The sequence below is a fragment of the Ammospiza caudacuta genome, chromosome 6 (assembly GCF_027887145.1).
Source record: "Ammospiza caudacuta isolate bAmmCau1 chromosome 6, bAmmCau1.pri, whole genome shotgun sequence".
NCBI classification, from domain to species: domain Eukaryota; kingdom Metazoa; phylum Chordata; class Aves; order Passeriformes; family Passerellidae; genus Ammospiza; species Ammospiza caudacuta.
In genome coordinates, this window is record NC_080598.1 from 27,363,189 (window position 1) to 27,383,517 (window position 20,329).

A 20,329-nucleotide genomic window follows, 5' to 3' on the forward strand; every position below is an offset into this window, starting at 1 on the left:
GTGAAAAGGAGTAGCTTGCTTTAAAAGGGCCTGGTTAAAAAAAACCAAACTGTTTCATCAAATGTAGCTCAGCATGTTTGTTTCATCTTAGTTTTACTGTATAATAATAGCATGGCTGTAAAGGAAAGCTTCCTTAATGCTTAGCCCTTTTTATTTCAAAGTCTGCAGAGGGGCCACACCATTCTGACTGTTCTACTATTTGTTCTTATGTAAATGCTTTTCAGTAATGTTTTCTTCTTTGACTAAGTTTATCCACAGACTTCTGAACAGTGAATGTGAAGTCACTCCTTTAGTGGCAGAAAAAAGATAGTAGTGAAGTGTAGTGCTGTCTTGGCTTTGAAATGGGAAAACTGTAATGGCTTGCTTGTCTTGGGGTATGTCCATAATGTCTCTGATGTGATGATTCCTTTCCCTTTTGGCAGCTAAAAGAGCTGGAAGAAGAATGGATCAAAGTGTCATCAGCTGCTCCTAAGCAGACCAGGTTCCTGCGTTCCCAACAGGAGCTGAAAGCAAAATTTGAGCAACAGCAGGGACTTGGAGGAGATGCAGATGGAGGTAAACTATTTAAGCTATTGGCAAGTATGTAGTATATAGTTGGTGAAGGAATGCATTAAATTCTAAAGAAGCTTTTACTCAAGCTGGTGCAAAATGTGGAGTTCACTACATAAGAAGAAAATGTGTCTGAGGCAGAAACTTTATATGAAAGAGTATCTGTCTTTTGAAATAGCAAATTCACCACTGCTGATAGCACTTTCTAAGCAATGAGCCTTAGGTGGTGCTCTAAATATATAGATATTTTGTGTCACTCTGTTCATATATTTCTCTTTCCTGGTCGCAGGAGATGATGATGAGGAAGAGGCAGTACCACAAGTAGATGCATATGAGTTGCTTGAAGCTGTAGAAATTCTCTCCAAGCTTCCCAAGGACTTCTATGAGAAAATAGTAAGCATAAACTTAAATACTACCTGTTAATTCTTTGTATAGCTGATGAGTCTTAAAACTTATGGGCAATTCTGCACTGTGTGCATTAGTGCCACGGGGATAATAACAAACTGGTGTTAATAACATGCGGGCTATCATAAATAAGTTTCAAAGTTGGACTTAGCAGCAAGAAAGCTGTAATTTTAGGTGGCTGAGGTATGTTCTGGGGAAGGACAGTATTTCATATTTCACTGCAGTTACTGATGCTGAACTGCAGGGAGACCTTGGTTTTCTCAGGATGGAATAAAGGTTTTTAATCTAAGGCCTGTAGCGAGTATGCTTCTCTAGCGCTGTTTCTATTTATAGATTAATGTAAATTATTTGCTTTACAGGAAGCAAAAAAATGGCAAGAAAGGAAAGAGGCACTAGAGGCTGTTGAACTGCTAGTGAAAAATCCCAAGCTGGAATCAGGAGACTATGCAGACTTGGTGAAAGCTCTCAAAAAGGTAGTAAATAAAACTCAGAGTGCACATATAATTTAATTTTCTATAATTTCTTTACATGATAGTTTAAAAGTTACAGTCGATATAGTACTCACAAGTAAAACAGTTGTGGAAATAACCCAATCTGTGCCCCACTGATTATTGTCAGAAATTCTTCCATTTCTCTCAAACTGGTTTTCTCTTCAGGTTGTTGGAAAGGATACAAATGTTATGTTAGTTGCTTTGGCTGCCAAATGCCTTGCTGGACTAGCTACAGGCCTCAGGAAGAAATTTGGACAGTATGCAGGCCATGTAAGTAAGAGTATGTACTTTTTTCCTGATTTTATTCATGCTGGACACCTTTTTTCCCTTTCCTTTTTCCCTGTCAAGCCTTGGTATTTATCAAAGGTATTCTTTGTACAATTATGAATGCTTACCAACCCCTTAAAAGAGTAAGTATTGAAATACTTGCCTAGATCTTTGTATCTTAAGTTTGAAAGGACCTTTTTCATTCATATTCAGCAACATGAAACTTTCTGTTGCAATATAAATCTTCTGTACTAGGAAAATTGAATTGTTCTGCCATTAAATGAACTTTATTTACATTGCCTTGTCCTAGAGATACCTCTACAGGAATGCATTTGTAGGCCACAGTGGAAAAAACAGTTTCTAAATCGGAGTTCTTCTTAGCACCTCCATGTTGTATGCTTTATGTTGGTTAAGTTTTTGAATGTTGGGGGAAGGTAGGTGGTGGGTGTTCTGTTTCCTTGTTGCCTGGGTTTTGTGGGGTTTTTTTCTGCCTTAAATAGCAAAAAATTGTGAGATTTTTGGTACCAAAATGTTCTGGTGCTCCAGTTAAGTGCTGTTTGTTCACTCCTATGGTGCTCTTCTCTTACCAGTAGCTAATATCAGGGAATACAGGGAAGCTTAACCAGTATGTGGGAGCAAAGTTAATAAGTTGCAGTTCTCACTTGTTTCTCAAGCCTGCATCACTGTGTTCTTTAAGCTGCTCAGTCAGTTTTTTTGTGTGATATGCAAGAGTAACAGAGTAAGAGAACTGATGTGCCTGGCTGCTGGTTGTGTCGTCTCTGAATTGGGAAGTTGATGAATCTCAGTTCTCCAGAAACATTCAGGTCTCTTGAACTCTGAACAACAGTTTGGACAGTCACTTTCATTCTGAAAGCTGTCTGTAGTTACAAAAATCATTCTGGCATCTGTTTTATAGTTGATTTCTAAAGGTTAACCCTTACAGCTACAGACTCAGTGTTGAAAAAGCCAAGCTTCTAAAACAAGGGTGTAGCTCTATAGTTGCCAAGGAAATGTCATTGAGAAGAAATGACTTTTTCAGTAGTGGCAGCTCTGAGTTGCATAATCTCAGTACTCATTTTAGCAGTTCACTTGATTTGTTTGCTGGATTTATTTACTTGTGAGGAAGATATAGACTTCTCCTGAGAGTGGGCATTGAAGTGTTAAAAAACAGAATTGTTGCTAGAATTGTATAATTATAAAATCTGTTACTTAAATATAGGACTGCAATGCTAGTCTGCAGTCTGTGTTCCAACAGGAGAAGTGAAATCATGCATACAATCTCCTCACTGTAATTGAATACATGTATGCCACCTTCACCTCTGACTGCATTTGTACCCCTGGACTAATTTTTCTTCTTTCCCTCTCACATGGGCTATGATTTCTAACTTCCATGTTAAAAAATGCTCATTTTGCCTGTCAGTATTTTCTAAAACAGAGGCTTAATGATTTTAAATATCTCCTCCTTATGACTTTGTTCTCTGTGGGGGCCAGGGATATCTAGTGCCTGCAGTAGCATGTATGATGGTCTTTGTGGTGCCATGTGTGTTATCTGCAGGTTTTTGAGTGTTGAAGGCTGTGAACTGGAAATTTGGAGGTTGCAGCCCAAGATACCACCTGAGCCTAGGTCACAGTATGTCACAAGTGGTTGGGATCCTATAGTGAGCTTCAGAGTAGAAAGCAAATCTATTTTTTGTTATAAAGAGCATATAACTTTCTGTAAAGTATCTGACTGCTTCCAAAATATGAACTGTTATGTTTATGAAAGTCTTGAAAACAGCCTGCTTTCCACAGTTAAGATCAGCATGTTTCTGGCTCAGTGACAGAAGTCCTTACTCTTACAGAGCCCCTATAGACCTGTTCATATCTGCAGTGTAGTTATTTTTACTTTTTTTCCCCCCTTGAATATTTTATTTCTTTGGTTTTTTTAGCAGTGACTGTCTGAGCACCTAGACTAGGTAGGAATTGCTGTCAAATTTCAGTATGACATAGTTTACTGTCAGATGTGATTTTTTCAAGGTGGTAGATCTGAAAAATATTGCTGCAGAGAGGATTCCAGTTGCTTTAGAATCTTGATCTTCTCAGCTGCAGATCAGATGAGGGCTTCCTTAATGAACCATACTTAGTGCTGTCAGAAAGCTGGGAAAGAGGGGCCAGGTTAAATTCCTTCTTGGATTCTTAGAATGCAACAGCACAGCACCCTTTATGTTGTGAAATCATTCATTTCCATTCTATTGCTCTGTATTCCAGTACAATTCCATAATATGCAATTATGTGAACTTTGAACTTGTAGGTCTGCCTTTTGTTTTGAAATTGTTTAAAAATCTATATTTGTTAATAGAGTGACTGGGATGAGTTTAATGTTGGAAAACTACAAGAGTAAACTAGTTCAGACTGCTGTTGTGTACTTCTGGAGGGGTACAGTGGAGAGGTTTGAATTACTGGCTTCTCTGCAAAGTAGCATGGGGTATACTATCAGGCTTTCCAGTTATATTAGTGGAGAGGGATCTGACATTTTTGTTCCCTTTTCCATAGGTTGTTCCAACAATCCTGGAGAAATTCAAAGAGAAGAAGCCCCAGGTAGTGCAGGCGCTGCAGGAGGCCATTGATGCAATCTTTCTTACAGTAAGTAAGAGTGAAAATTTCCCTACTGTCTGAGAATTGGTCTTGAACTTTGATTTGCTTTTCTCTTTACTGAAATAATGACTTTTTTATTCAACACTGTAGACCACATTGCAGAACATAAGTGAAGATATTTTGGCAGTCATGGACAACAAAAACCCAACAATTAAGCAACAAACATCCCTTTTCATTGCAAGAAGCTTCCGACACTGCACACCTTCTACTCTGCCAAAAAGCCTGTTAAAACCTTTCTGTGCTGCACTTCTCAAGGTAAAGCAGAAGGAATTGATACTTCTCTGGCATTGACTTGATCACTGTTGTTGTGAAGCCTTGGATTGTCTGGGGAGAAAGACCTGAAAGTAGCCCAGACACCAAAGAGTTCTTGTATGCTATGTAGCCCTCAGAGTCAGTTTTGGCTGATGTCCAACTTGAAGGTGACTGTCATTCAGGGGAACAATTTGGTTTCCTTTATCTTTGCTTTTTTGAAGCTGTAGACTCACTATGTTTGTAGTAGATTTGGGCAGTGATTTACAACTATTATCCCAGACACTGTCACTTGCATTTTGCACACATCTCTAAGTTTTTGTTGGAATGCTGTTGTTTCCTATGAATAAAAGAACAGCCATCATTGAGTTATACACAGCAGTGGCACTAGAGCAATTATCAATGTAAATTATAATGATATAAACTTTTTTCTTATTGCAAACACTCCTTTCCTTGATATAGGCAATATCCCTGGCTTTAAAAATTGAGATTATGACAAGATTACAGAACTTTAAGCTCTTTATGAACTTTCATGATGTTTAAAGCATGAATGTTCAACCTCTTCTTGAGGGGAAAAAAACAAAGATGAGAAAATGGCTGTATCTGAGAAAAAGTAAACTTGGTCAATACATAGGAAAACAGAAGTGTAAAACAACCTTTTTCTTTCTGCAGTGGAATGTCAAGGATTGCTCTGTAGTATATTTAGATTCTAAATAAGGGGAGGGGATTTGTATAGAATATGTTCAGACATGAGCCACAAGTCACGACATAAATTGTCTTTCTCTGTAGCATATCAATGATTCTGCACCTGAAGTAAGAGATGCTGGGTTTGAAGCATTAGGCACTGCCTTGAAAGTAGCTGGAGAGAAAGCTGTGAATCCATTTCTAGCAGATGTGGACAAACTAAAGCTTGATCGAGTGAGTATTGTTAAAAATGTTGTAAAAAAGGCTCCATTTATGCATTTAAGATGCATCTTAGGCTAGAGAAGGTGAACAATGATGCTTTAGCCTAGTTAATTTCAGCACAGATTTTTGGATATGTATTTTTTACTTAAGTATTACTGATGTTGCAGGGAATCTGAAAATCTCTTGATTCTTACATAAAGTATCTGGCTGTACTATCTGTGAGGTGGGATGTGAGATTTAGTTGTGGTTTTGGTTGGTGGTAATGTGGAGGGGTTTTTTTAACACTTCATTGTCTGAAACAAGCTTTTAGGTTACAACCATATGGTCTAATTTTGTATTACTAGATAGGATTTGGTATTAAAGACTTACTTCCCAACAACAAAGTTGTTATACTTTTGCATAAGCTGGCAGGTATGTTCACTGAATGAAGACTTTATAATTTGAGGTGCTCAGGCTTAGTCTTTGAGCATCTATGAGTATCCCTGGGATGTCAATGTTTTCTTAGTATATAAATGCACTTCATTTTGGACTAGGAGAATTATTTTGGCAATACAGTGATGGTTGATGCCACTGACTGCTTAACCTTATTATTGAAGGAACACCAGACAACAAAGTCTTGGAAAGCAAACAACCTAAACTCTTCACATTTTTTCCATGGTAGTCAAGTTTGAGCCACTGCTGGTAAAGGGACACTGTGCATCCAATTTTGGTAGCTAAATAACTTCTTTCTACCCCCACCTTTTTTTTTTCCCCCTCTGCTTGGCAGATTAAAGAGTGTGCTGAAAAGGTAGAATTGGTTTATGGGAAAAAAGCAGGAGGAGCAGCTGAGAAAAAAGAAGGCAAGCCTATTACTGGAAAGACCACTGCTCTTCCAGGACCTGCAGGAGATAAAGAAACAAAAGATGCAGCAACCAAACCAGGACCACTGAAAAAAGCATCTGTAGCAAAGGTGAGAGGCTGTCTGACAATCAGCTGTCTGCGATTGCATCAAATAGATAGTTACTGCAGATCAAAGGTGGCCTGTTGAACATATGCCTCCACTGAGCTATCACTGTCCTTTAACAGGAGTAGGTGAGCCTAACAGCAAAAGGAATTTGTGACTTTTGGGAATGTAGTCAAATCTGTTTTTAATGATACAAACTGTCTTGTCACTTAGGTCTTAATACCAGATTTTGATTTTAAAATAGTGGTAAAAGACTGGAGACATGCAGAGAAGCCTCAGATGTTGTAACATTGATGTGCTCTGTGATATAATACTTGACTGAAGTCAACATTTCTTGGAACTAGCAAGGTTACTAATTAAGTATTGGGTATTTTTTCAGCATAGTTTTTAGTTTGTTCCTTTGTCTATTCTGAAGTAATTTGAACTCTTAGCCTGTATTTCTTTAATATTATTCTTTGGATTTTAAAAATTTATAGCAGTAGATGGTCTTTGTAACATGCTACTTAGTTCTTCAGGTGGGATACCTGTAAGTGAATCGAAGAATAGATAAAATTTTGAAATCTATTGGTACTCAGATAACCTGAGAAAGAGACACCAGTCACAAGTTTAGTATCTAACCAGTATCCATAGGAAAACAGAGATTAAGTAATTATTTCCTGAACTTTCACAAGTACATAATTCCTTCCTTTCTCATCTTCCATTGTCCTGTTATATTTTGTAAAACCTGTAGTCTAAAAGTAATATATAATTAAATGAGCTCTAATTTATCTCTGCCTGCAGTTCTTATGCTATCGGAGATACACATTTTTCTGACATTAGAATACAGAAATATAGTATAGGAAAGACAGCAGTTCATTTGCTATGTGAGCTAGAGAGCTATTTGATCTTGGCTAACTTGTCCATTTACTTTCTAGCCTGGGGGCCCACCGAAGAAAGGCAAACCAGCTACAGCTGCAGGTACAGGAGGTGCTGGGCCTAAAGGCAAGAAGGGTCCTGAGACCAAAGAAATCTTTGAGTCGGAGCTCTCTGTGAGTATTCTGCTATTCTCTAAAATACACAGCCCTCTATAACCAAAGATTGCAGCTTTGGTTAGTCAGTTTTTCAGGTACTACAGAGTTTTTCATGGAGGTTGTTTTTGTTAGGAGAAGGGAAAGCAGTAGGTATAAATTGGTAACTGGTGAAATGGGACTTCGGTAAATACACCTGTTCTTCAGGCTGTTGTTGGCACCAGGTCATTTAAGACAGTAAGTAATAAATCATGCTTATACCCTTATGACAGGGTATGTTTTTGTCCCTGAAGTAGGAAGAAATTTAAAAAACAGTGATACTTCATATGTAATTTAGGACACATGATTTGCTGAAGGAGTCTGGTATTAAAAGCCTGAGAATACATTATTCTGGAGTTTTCATTGAAATCTGAAGTGAAATAAAGTAATAATTAAATGAACTAATATGTTTGTGCTGTTCATAGGAAGTTACATTTCAAAAAACTTACTGAATTCTGCATGTTAGCTGACCATATTCTACCTACTTACCTGAGTTTACCCGGTTCCCAACCAAGAATCTGTGGCTCAAACAGTAAAAACAGCTATTAAAGCTTTGCTAGGTGTATCTGCAGGTTTTTTGGACTGTCAATCCAAACTATAGTTATATTTGGAGTGTTGCTTACAGTGAATAATTTCTCTTGTGTATCCAGCTTATATTGTTAGTTATACAGTAGAAAATGAGAATACAGTTCCTGAAGGTGATGCAGACACCAGTGAAACAAGGGAAGTTTTTATCACTAAATAACTTTTATTTTCTGTTTTGCTAAAATGGAGACAAGACCTGTCTGCCCTCCTTAACTTCTGAATCGTTGTTGTCAGTGTTTATTCAGACTTGATCCAAAATTACCTTGCAAATTTTAGGTTACCTCTGCTTGATTCTTTAAGCAGATAGTTGGTATTCAAGATTATTTTTGACTGTCTGCACAGTTTCTCATACTTTCCAGAGATTACTTTTCTGTTGCAGTGCAATTTTAGCAGCTTTCTAAACCCATAAGACCCCTAAACCACAATCCATACTAAAAATCTTTCAATCTACAACAGAACCCTTTTCCTGTTTTGTAAATGTACCACAGTACAAGGGTCAGTCCAGTATATTACCTGTCCTTAAGGTTGCTGCTCTCCTCTGAAGGGATCCAGTGGAGTGTTAACTTTGTTCTGATCTGGCTGCAGATAGAAGTTTGTGAAGAGAAAGCTGCTGCTGTCCTTCCAGCTTCTTGTATCCAGCAGTTGGACAGTGGTAACTGGAAAGAGAGGCTTGCCTGCATGGAGGAGTTTCAGAAGGTATGTTTGGAACAGTTGATAAGACAGGCAGTAAGGAAAGAGAAAATAAATAATAATTTCTTCAGCTCTCTAGGCCTGATAAGTCTCCTGAAATACTTACTAGTAGTAGTTGTATGTCAGCACTTCAGATGGATCAAGTATTAAACAATACTTGAAAAAGCCAAATGGCTTATATACTTTAAATTCCATGACAGTGGTGGAGTAAGTATTTTACCTTTATGTAGACAGTTGTGCTTTTGTCAAAATAGTTGTATTTTGATTGAAGATACTTAGAGGTATTTTTAAAACTCCAAGTAATTGTAAAGCTTGGTCTCAAAGGTAGCTAGATTTAAACAAAAGGTTTTGCAACAACTAAGACAGATTTATTGCAAAGAAATTCCTGCTGTGTGTGTGTTATGCAGCAATTGATTATAATCAACTATTTGCCAGTTGAAATTTTTATGTTTAGAGGCTTATACAGTGCTAGCAGTCTTCACAGCTAGTGGAAAGTACTTCGTGTAGTCACTGACAAAAAAAGCTTCAACTGTAGATGTACAGGTAGTTCATACCGTGACACCAGTACAGTAATGATTGAGCTTTTAGTATTTAAATGGGAAAAGTGACAAGCTTCATTTGGGAAATGGTGACTGGCTGCATTGAAATGCTGCTGCAGAAGCCTGCTTTATTAAAATGTTGTCATTTCAATTGAATGATTAACAGCTAAGCTCCAGTAATTTAGATCATATTCAGGATTAATCTCTGCTGTGTAGTCAACATTCCAACATGAAAGCTGCATAATATACTTCATCTTAATAACAAAAGCAGCTTTTTGAGGGGCAGTTAGGCTGTTCCTGGATTTTGTTTATTTGTTTTTAATTAAGTGTTAAATTCCTAGGGTTGGAATGGCCAATAGTGATTGTTAAGGATATTTGTTAAAGAACATTAAAGGAGTAGTGATGTGGATATGTTGGTTAAATGTTGGTTCAGTACCTTAGACTCCTTGTAAAAATTGGTCTTCAGGTAAGTTATTATGCTGAGACTTTCTCTAATTTAATTCAGTATTAAGAAAATACTTCAAGGACAGTTAAGAACTTCTGTTTGAGTTTTGTATAATTTGTGACTCACTGGCTAACTTAATGTTTATCTTTTAGGCTGTTGAGCTTATGGAAAGAAGTGAAATGCCTTGCCAAGCCCTAGTAAGAATGCTGGCCAAGAAGCCTGGTTGGAAGGAAACAAATTTTCAGGTAATGTATTATCCTTGAATAACTAAATAGCCCATTTTTGTTAATGTAAAGCAGTTTCCAGCTAAAAGGCTGTAAATGTACATGTCACTTTGGCCACAGTTCTGTCTGTAATCAGTGAGTAAATAAACTCTCAAATTGGATTTTATTTCTGTTGAGAATTGAGACTCTAGATGTCATCTAAGGTATCTAAAGGTTGTCTTTAGATGTATATGTATACATGTGCATTTATATAAGTTCTGAAAGTAGATAATGGCAGCCCAGTATTAATCATTGTGTGTATATATATAATAGTTTGTATTTGTGTGTGTACACGGTTTTTGTGTATAGTCACATAAAACACCTGTGTGTGTAAAAAATATCTGTGTGCATAAATACTTCTAGATATTCAAATGTGTGTATATATATGTAAATACAAATTTTGTCCATATGTTAGTATTTACCCACCTATAATTCTTATATGTATCTATAGATATATAGAATGAGAAAAATTAGTCTAAAATACACAAACACATGAGTAACTTTCTTGCTGTTTTGGACATTGCAGGTGATGCAGATGAAACTGCATATAGTTGCATTAATTGCACAGAAAGGAAACTTCTCCAAAACTTCAGCACAGGTTGTGCTGGATGGTCTTGTAGACAAGGTTGGTGATGTGAAATGTGGAACTAATGCAAAAGAGGCCATGACAGCAATAGCAGAAGCGTGTCAGTTGCCATGGACTGCTGAGCAGGTGAGTGAGCAGCAAAGGTATTCTTTCAGTAAATAAAATCTGAAATAATATGTAGGGTGTCCTTTCAGTCTGAGAAGTAAATCCCAAATCTTTGATTTTTCTCTGTTGCATGAAAGTGATCTGTTTGCTTTCAAGATGCTTCCTGAGGCAGAAGTTAAATATATATTCCTCTAAAGCTGAAAATAGAATCATAGGATGGTTTGAGTTGGAAGGGGCCTTAAAGACCATCTAGGTCTTCCCCCTACACCCTAGGCAGCTGTACCTTCTGCTAGACCAAAGCCCCATCCAGCCTGGCCTTGAACATTTCCAGGAGTGGGACAGCCACAACTCCTCTTTCAGTTCAGACCTTTTGCTCTTTGTCCAACCGCTATATGCGCTTTTCAAAAGTTTTCTTGGAGGCCTCCTTCAAGTACTAAAAAGCCACAAGAAGATCACCCTAGAGCCTTACCCAGGCTGAAAAATTCCAATTCTGTCAGCCTTCCCTCATAGGAGAGGTGCTCCATCCTTTAAATCATGGTTGCCCTGCTCTGTACTCATTCAAACAGATCCATATCCTTCCTCTGCTGAATGTCCCAGAACTGGATGCAGCACTGCTGGTGGGGTCTCACAAGAGCAGAGGGAATCCTCTGAGAATCCCCTCCCTCCCCCTGCTGGCCAGAGTGCTTTTGGTGCAGCCCAGAACACAGCTGGCTTTCTGGGCTGTGAGTGCACATTGCTGGGTCGTGTCCAGCCTCCTTGGAGGGACTGGATGCTCTCTCTTGCACACACTCTCTTTCCAGCCTGTGTTGATACCAGGAGTTGCCCTGACCCAGGTGCAACACCTTGGCTTGTTGAATCTCTTCAGGTTTCCATGGGCTCACTTCTCAAGCTTGTCCAGGTCTCTCTGGATGGCCTCCTGTCCTTCAGGTGTGTTAACTCCACCACACAGCTTGGCCATCACAAACTTGCCCTCAGGAAAACCTCAATCCTTTTGTCTGTCATTTATGATGTTAAATGGCACTGGTCCTAGTATGCATCCCTGAGGGGTGCTGCCTGCCATTAATGTCCATCAGGACTCTGAGCCATTAACCACTACCCTCTGGATGTCATCATTCCACCAGTTGCTTACCCACATAAGTCCACCCATGAAATCCATTACTCTCTCCAATTTAGAGAGAAGGATGTTGTTGGGGACCTTGTCAAAGGCTTGACAGAAGTCCAGCTATATGGTATTTGTAACTGCACTGATGTAATTGCTCTATCAAAAAAGGCCATGAGGTTGGTCAGGGAGGACTTGCCCTTGGTGAAGCCATGCTGGCTGTCTCGATCACCTCCCTGTCCTCCATGTGATTCAGCACAGCTTCTAGAAGGATCTCTTCTATGATCTTCTGAGGCATAGTAATAATGAATAATTATCTAAGGCTCTTTTTAAAAAGCAGGTATGAATCCATAAAAAAGGTGTCTCTAGCTGCCTCTAAGTACTTCAGGAACTTCTGGTTCACTTCAGTTCCAGTTCTATCCTGCTATAGTGACACAGTTGCTTTTTCCTTTTCCGTTACCTCAGCTTTTCCTGTTCACTTGCCCTGTGTTTTTTGCAGGTGTCTTCACTTATTTATTACAGTGCTTTGTCACCTGGTTTGCCAGTGCAAGTTTACACTTAACTCTCTTCTATTCCAGGTTGTGGCTACGGCTTTCTCTCAGAAGAATCCTAAAAACCAGTCAGAAACTTTGAACTGGCTTTCAAATGCAATTAAAGAGTTTGGCTTTTCTGGGTAAGTCTTTTAAGTAAATTGCTAAGAGAAACTTGAATGAAAATGTTTCTAATCTGGAACTAAGATTCTGTTCATCTGAACTCTAGTTCCTTAAGCTCTGATGTTAGCCATGTTCTTGTAGCTTTTAAGTATATAACCAAGTATTGGCATTACTAGTTTGATAGGATGTGATTACACTACTAGCTACTTTACTCATTCCTTGATCTTCTCTGAAGAGCATTTGTCTTAAGGCACTTACAGGTGTGGGGTGGGCACAGAGCTGTGGTATTGCATGCCTGTTATACTCCTGCTTGGATACACCTGCACCCAGGTGGACCATTATACATTTTATAGTGGAAAAGAAAAAAACACAACAACTGAATCTGACAACCTACAGAAGAGTACATAATCAGCATGCCTGTTAATCTCCTTGGGAGACATTTTGAGGTTGATTACAGTTGAATAAAGTTTTAGCCAACAAAATAGCTGTTATTATATCTGGCATTGTGAGTGTGAGAAATTATTTCTCCATCAGATCCAGGGATAGCATGCCTTAATTTTTAATCACTAGTCTTTTAACTGAATGTGGTCAATAGAGTTTAGTCCTGAAGAAAAAAAATCTCTAAGCAGGGAAAACTTCATATATCATTTTGACTACTTGGGGAGTTACAATGCCTGTCTTGAGATATTTTGTGGCTTTTAAATGGATAGTGATGTTGATTAAGTCTGGGAAATAACCTCTTCTTTAGTAAATTCCACCAAAAATACATATTTGCAGCATGGAATGTGTATAGATGTGTTACTAGGACAGCAGTATTTGAGGCTGCAGAGATAATATATAAGATTCAGGAATTTAAACCTTCCTTTATTTCTCTTGTAAATATCCTTTTGAAAAATGTGCCTTTTTCTGGAAGATTATGAGACTAACTAACAAAATAAAAAAAGATCCACCACAACAGTAATACACCCTCACCTTTATTGTATAGTCATGTTTCAGGTACTTAAGATGTTTCTTGATTCATTCCTCAATATTTCAGTCCTGGCAGTGGATTATGTAGTTTAAGAAAGTTTCCAGCTGTGATAATAGTAGGCTTTTGTATAAATTGTTTACTGATTGATTTTCACAGTAGGCTATTCTCCAAACTGGTCTTTCAGTAATTATTTAAGCAGCTGCTATCTGCACTGGTACTGTACCTGTGATGCTGTTTTGTGAGTGATCATGTCTTCTGTATCTAAGTTAGCTGTGTAAATCTGTCTAGGTGTATCTTTTTAATTAACATACTGTGATGATTTTGTTTGTTGGTGCTGTTTCCTGTGTTGTGTTTTATTTATGGGAGACATCTTCTTTCCACAGATTGAATGTCAAAGCTTTCATCAGTAATGTGAAGACAGCTCTTGCTGCAACCAACCCAGTGAGTAAATTTAGAATCTTAATCCTGAATTATTATCAGACCCTAATTTGAAGACTCAGTGCCTTTTCCTTTTTCTGGCAGGCTGTGAGGACTTCTGCCATTACACTGCTGGGAGTAATGTATCTTTATGTAGGCCCTTCTCTGCGAATGTTTTTTGAAGATGAGAAGCCAGCCCTTCTCTCCCAGATAGATGCAGAATTTGAAAAGGTATGAAGTGGAGCTCTCTTGCTACCAAGTGTCATTAAAGCTACTTTGAAACTTCAGTAGCTGGAATTCGTAGCAATTTTGTGGTCTAACCCTTGGGCCTGTAGTTGAACCAGGTTTATATGACAGTGCACAAAGGCTGCAAATTCATTATGTGTAGCTATCTCAATAGCCATTTTTTTTCGTTATGAACTTTAAAAGTTCCTGGGTTTGTTTGAGTAGTATAATGGTTTAGAAGTCTGCTGTCCTGATCCAGTGCATTCATATCATACAAGTGGTTTTATTTTTAATGTCAAATGAAAAATTGTAAAATTGTTCTTTCTGAATTTGTGTTGCTTGCAGATGCAAGGACAGACAGCACCAGCTCCAACTCGTGGCATTTCCAGGCACAGTGTGGGAGGTGGGGATGATGGTGAAGAAGAAGAACAGGAGGAGGTTGGGAATGATGTTGTGGATCTCTTGCCAAGAACAGATATTGGGTAGGTTTGTATTCTAACACCTGAAGATACACTGCCACTGCAATTCAAAGCTTTGCATTTATAACTCCTTTCTAAGCAGAAATCTATGATGTTAAAGGACTCAAATACTAATAGTGCTATCACTAAGTAAATGGGCACTTTCCCTGTTCTTCTCTTGCAGTGATAAGATCACAGCAGAACTAGTGTCTAAGATTGGGGATAAAAATTGGAAGATCAGAAAGGAAGGTCTAGATGAAGTGACAAGCATAATAAATGAAGCAAAGTTCATACAGCCAAACATAGGAGAACTTCCAGCTGCTCTGAAGGGTCGTCTCAATGACTCCAATAAAATCTTGGTATGTTTTTCAAAGTCCTGTTTCAGTTGTTTCCAGCTTAAATCTTAAGGTAGTCATGATTTCTGAACCCTGATTATTTCTATGTGGTCTCTTTCAATGTCATTAGATCAACAGTTGGAAAACAGTGAGCTGTGTGTTTCCAAATAATTTATTTCCCTATTTTAATAAATATTTGCCTTTTTCATTTAAAAATGCTTCAAAAGAAAGGAAAAACTACCTTTACTCTGAATGTAATAAAAGGAAATCTTAAAAGTATTTGACTCATTGCTTCATTTGTGAAGCAAAAGTGAATTGTCCCTTGTTTGAAAATATTTTTACTTGAAATTTAATTTGTTCAGAATATGGGAGTATTTCTTGGTTTTTTTTATGTGATGAATTTTAAGGCTGGTTTCATTGAGCAGGCATTCTAAAGTAAAAGCTTAATATATAGCAGTATCTCTTTTCCATGTGTAACTGGGAATTTTTGCACAAATGCTTGTAATACTGTTTTAAATAAACCTTTTTTTTCCTTATGTGCAGGTGCAACAAACACTGAGCATTCTTCAGCAACTAGCAACAGCAATGGGCCCCAATATCAAACAGTATGTGAAAAATTTGGGGATTCCTGTCATTACAGTCCTAGGAGATAGTAAGGTAGGACAGATGTCAAGATCTCTTTGCTTTTTGTGTATCTAAGCTATGCCTGAAAGGTGGTTGGTAGTTAAAACTTCCTTGGAAGCTTACCAGTTTTTTTTAAAAAGTTATTGCCTGAATGACAATTTAAAATTCAAGTATAAATACATGCCTAAATGTATATTCAGGTGTATTTCCTCCTTGTAACTAAACCCAGTGAAACAATCTGGCTTTTAATTTAATGTGGTAACTATATGCATATTTCTGCTGCTGAAAGTACAGTATTTTAGACACTGAACAAGATTTGCTTGGTAAAGTTTCTTGTAGAATTTTTAGTGTATCACTGGATTACACTATACATTGTTGTTGTCTTTGCCACTGTGTAGAGACCCTTGGAACTGTAGGTAGATGGAGGACATTCCCAACTGGCACGGAAGCTTGTGTAAATAACATCAGTGTTGAATTTGACAGGATACTGTGTCAAAATAAAGCTTAGGACCATGGGAAAGTGCTATTTGAAGCAATGGGTAAAAAGGCTTGGGAAGGTGCCAATATCTTGTGCCAGAAGTCATGGGCAATTATCAAAGATGGCATACTTCAGCTGTCTCTGCTTGCAATATGAGTTGGAAAAAGAGCAGAAGCTGGATCTACCTGTCCCAAACAGAGGAAAGATTTGGACTGGTTCTAGGGCTAGATAAAAATCTGGTTAAAACTGATATCTCTTTAAAAGTCTTCAAGATCTGAGATTTTATATGACTGTTAAATTCTTTAAACTCACCAATTATCCTGAGGTAACAGCAAGCTCCTTTTGTAGAGTCACCAAACTTTTTAGGTTTGAAGGGAACCCTACAGACCATCTATTTCCAACCTCACTGCCATAGGGACACTTTCCACTAGGCTAGGTTGCTCAGAGCCCCAGACTGGAAGGAGAGTTGCAAGTATGTAATTTAAGGGTAAGACCAATTGTGATTAACTGAAGCTGTTACTAAAATGCATAATACTGACGTAACTTGTAAGCACTGTAATGCTGACAGAAAATTGTATACTCCTTTGAACACTCTTACAGTGCTGATTTTTTTAAGTACTTCAAGTGCAAGATTTAACTAGTTTATTGAATTTGTCAAGTTTTTGAAGATGAGGATGGTCCATTTTGGGTCCTACTTCAGTGTGTTTGTAGTGGACTCACTGAATAATTGAGGAAAGTAATCTGCTTGAAGCATGAGTGAAGACAAGTTAAATTTGGGTAATAGGAACCAAGGCCTTGTCAGAGAGGCTGATGACCATATGTTTATCTGCAGCACATGATTTGTTTGTTTTCCTCAATGAGATAGAAGATGGGAGAAGTTGGTAAAGCAAGGATGCTGACTTCTTGTTTACATATATGCTTGGATGTTACTTCTGCATTTAATATGATTCATACTTTACTAAAAGAGTCTACTACATTATTAGCTTTCCTCAGAAATTCAGCCTGCAGGAGAAGGTCATATGTATAAAGTCATGTCTTGACTGATAAAATTTTAAAGAACCATGGTTGTTAAATATTCCATCTGGCTTCTCATAACTTCATATAGCTGCTTCAAAAAAGGGTGCTGTTCTAAATTTTGCTTGGAAAAATCATGATGGAAATTGGTAGGAATTAGAGGGTTCCCTCACTCTTGATTTTGCTCATGTGTATCCTAAATAGGAGTGCCCTAATAGCAGGCTCCATAATCCATTTGTCTTGATTTATGAATGTGCAGCCTATTTAAGTGCTATATAAGTCACTAACACTATTTTTTAGCTTCTTTAAGAGTTGCTCTCAGAATTGTCATCAATGAATGGTAGCATGTAAAAGTAATTTTAGAGATACCCTTTCACTCTCTTTATTAAACTTATTTTTTTAGGAATTATGGTAGATGGGTATAATGTCTGATTTAGAGATTACTACAGCTGATAAAATCAATAAAATGAAATTCTTCTGAATCTTAGACTTCTTAAGCTGCAAATAAAAAAAGAGATTTCAAAGCCCATGGTGTGGAAGCTTTTTTTACTTTCATGGGAAGGAAGACTATTGCTTCTTCTGTCCTAATCTTCTGACCCCTCTTTAGGTTGATTCTTTTTAAATCTTGTTCTTGCTACAGAATAACGTTCGTGCTGCTGCACTGGCAACTGTGAATGCCTGGGCCGAACAAACTGGCATGAAAGAGTGGTTGGAAGGGGAAGACCTGTCAGAAGAGCTCAAAAAAGAAAATCCTTTCCTAAGACAAGAGGTAGGCTTCTGTCAAGTAAGCTTCTTATGTGTGTCAAATCAAAATAACCTTATGTGCTATGGACTCTTTATCTATGCAGACTGAAATGACCCAATGCTACCATTATGTGGGAAAAGAAGTAGCTGTGTATTTGTTCTGACATAAAATTGTTAAACCTTGAAAGGCTAATAACAAGCTTTCTTCCTGCATAATAGCTGTCATTTAGACTTCAGTGCCTCTAAAATGAAACTTCTGTCATTTTTGATTAGCATTTTAAGAGCTAGTTTGTGGTCCCTTAAATTCACCATGGAACAGAACTGGAGACATTAAAAAGAATGACTGAAATTCTATTCCTTTCAAAAGGAAGAAACAGCCTGTAAAAAGACCAGGCTTCAAGTTCTAAGATAGTTGTGTTAACATGCTGTACTTAAATTAGTTTTTATATTTGCTGATATGAAAATTGATGTTGTTGAAGAGCATTTGTCTGAAAAATGTTTGGGTAGAATATAATGGTATGTGAGGGACTACTATTCAGACTCTCGTGCCTTGACACAGCACTGTGAACACTTCTTTAAAAGCTTTTTTTTTTAAACTTTCTTTCAGCTTCTTGGTTGGTTGGCTGAGAAGTTGCCTGCCCTCCGTTCTGTTCCTTCTGACCTACTCTTGTGTGTGCCTCACCTGTACTCCTGCCTTGAAGATCGAAATGGGGATGTGCGCAAAAAGGCACAGGATGCCCTGCCCTTCTTCATGATGCATCTGGGCTTTGAGAAGATGGCAAAAGCCACTGGCAAGCTGAAGGTACTTCTGTTACAAAGATTAGATCATGTGATCCTGAATGAGTGACTATTAAATCCTATTCACAGTCTCATGACATGCTGTCTTGAGTCATGTAAGCTTGTCTGCATTGACTATTTTCAGGGGAACTGAAAATAGTGTCAGGAGCTGTGAGCTAGAGATTTCTCTGCTTCAGAAATGATTACTGAAGCAGAGAAATTACAAGCTTATTACTTCAAGAGCTTGATATTTCACTCTGCTTTTCTTCTGAAAAAAAATTACTTGCAGATAGCTTCCATACCAGTTCCTGTCCCGCTCAATGCTTTTCTACTCATACTTTAACATGTTTTCTAGCAGTTTGGTTTGGCTTATGGACCCCTGAGTGGTGAGTAGGCACTCCACTGAAATCCAAAGACCCCTCACCTAGAGTGAGTTTACACGTTTCCCATAGATCTTGCAGAAGAAACTTTAGGGAAAGATGTTTTAACTCAGAACAAAAGTATCTGAGAACAATGATGTTTTAAGATGACCATTGTCCGAGATGCTTAACAGAGCATGGATTGTTTCAAACCAATTTTAGTGTTGTTGTCTGTAGCACGTATTGGAAAGATTAGTGATAGGCATTATTAAATTTATCACTCCTTTTTTGAACTTTTCGTTCTCTAGCCAACTTCCAAAGACCAGGTACTGGCCATGCTGGAGAAAGCCAAAGCCAACATGCCAGCCAAACCAGCTCCTCCTGCTAAAGCATCTTCCAGAGGGGTAGGAGGAGCAGCTCCAGCCAAATTCCAACCTGCATCAGGTAACTTCTCTGACATTTTGGGAAATGACTGAGAAAATGGTGGATTTTGAAGCTTTTTGACATGCCAGAGGAATAAACATACTTAGCTGAAGAAGTATTCAGCCATAGTTAAGATTCTGGTCTTTCTTGCATTTGAATTAGCTTCCAATGTAGGAGGGTGTTTCCTTTCCACACGACCATCTGTCAGCTGCTATTTGAAAACATCTACTTGGTATTGAAGCTAAAACCAAGCTGGGCTAAAGGGGGAGATTTTTTCTAATTCTAATCTGATTTTAATATTTTTTTTTATGTTTTCACATTATTTTTTCTCTGGACTATTTCCTCAGTGTAGTTCACTGTGGGACAGCCAGAATGCTTCTGTGATGGGATTAGGGGACAAATGATTTGAAGAATCAAACTGCTGGGGCTAGCTTACTCAAGCCAGATTCAACTACAGCTCTAGACATTAGCCTGCACTGTATATATGTCTGCATTTTTAAATTGTTTTGAAAAAATGGCAAATTGGCTGAGTACCATAATCTTAATTAGGAAATTAGGAAAACTTTGTATGCCAGCATGGAATTTAAGGGACTTCTTCAGTGAGTCTAAAAGCCTCAGACATATGTGTGTTAAGCATATTATATCCACAAACAGTTTTTCTTATGTCCTAAGAAGAGAAAACTGATAAACTAAAATGGGCTTCTAGATAACTTTAAGTGGTCTACTGTTTCTCCAGCATTTGCTGATGATTTGGGATCTAATACCATGGAATCTAAGCCTGATCTCAAAAAAGCCAAAGCAGGAGGACTCTCCTCTAAAACTAAGGTATGTTGATTGCCTTTTGTGTAAAATCAGTTTTATAAAGTTAGTAGCGGTGGTCTGTTAATGTGTTATTGGTAGAAGAGTGTAGTTCTTGATATGGACAACTTTTATTAAAAATCTTCATGTTTGTCTAACTCTGAGATGACAGACATCCCCATATCATTTACCTGATCACTGCTTTTGTCATTACCTATTTAATTCCTAAAGTCCGTCTTGTCAAAAATCAGT

The 20,329-nt window shown here is 37.8% G+C and overlaps 1 protein-coding gene across 4 annotated transcripts in view; it reads left to right on the plus strand.

The window, feature by feature from the left end:
* The window catches only part of CKAP5 (cytoskeleton associated protein 5), a 54,139-nt gene that overhangs the window by 15,890 nt on the left and 17,920 nt on the right, over positions 1 to 20,329 (plus strand). For all 4 annotated transcript variants that reach the window (XM_058807926.1, XM_058807923.1, XM_058807924.1 and 1 more), the window contains exons 6-27: positions 423 to 555; positions 839 to 942; positions 1,314 to 1,427; positions 1,611 to 1,715; positions 4,245 to 4,334; positions 4,437 to 4,601; positions 5,385 to 5,513; positions 6,268 to 6,450; positions 7,359 to 7,472; positions 8,661 to 8,771; positions 9,902 to 9,994; positions 10,539 to 10,724; positions 12,381 to 12,475; positions 13,809 to 13,866; positions 13,948 to 14,073; positions 14,413 to 14,549; positions 14,710 to 14,884; positions 15,404 to 15,517; positions 17,617 to 17,745; positions 18,328 to 18,522; positions 19,165 to 19,300; positions 20,016 to 20,104. In XM_058807926.1, coding sequence (XP_058663909.1) covers positions 423 to 555; positions 839 to 942; positions 1,314 to 1,427; positions 1,611 to 1,715; positions 4,245 to 4,334; positions 4,437 to 4,601; positions 5,385 to 5,513; positions 6,268 to 6,450; positions 7,359 to 7,472; positions 8,661 to 8,771; positions 9,902 to 9,994; positions 10,539 to 10,724; positions 12,381 to 12,475; positions 13,809 to 13,866; positions 13,948 to 14,073; positions 14,413 to 14,549; positions 14,710 to 14,884; positions 15,404 to 15,517; positions 17,617 to 17,745; positions 18,328 to 18,522; positions 19,165 to 19,300; positions 20,016 to 20,104 — 2,781 coding nt within the window. The remainder of the gene's footprint in view (positions 1 to 422; positions 556 to 838; positions 943 to 1,313; positions 1,428 to 1,610; positions 1,716 to 4,244; positions 4,335 to 4,436; positions 4,602 to 5,384; positions 5,514 to 6,267; positions 6,451 to 7,358; positions 7,473 to 8,660; positions 8,772 to 9,901; positions 9,995 to 10,538; positions 10,725 to 12,380; positions 12,476 to 13,808; positions 13,867 to 13,947; positions 14,074 to 14,412; positions 14,550 to 14,709; positions 14,885 to 15,403; positions 15,518 to 17,616; positions 17,746 to 18,327; positions 18,523 to 19,164; positions 19,301 to 20,015; positions 20,105 to 20,329) is intronic.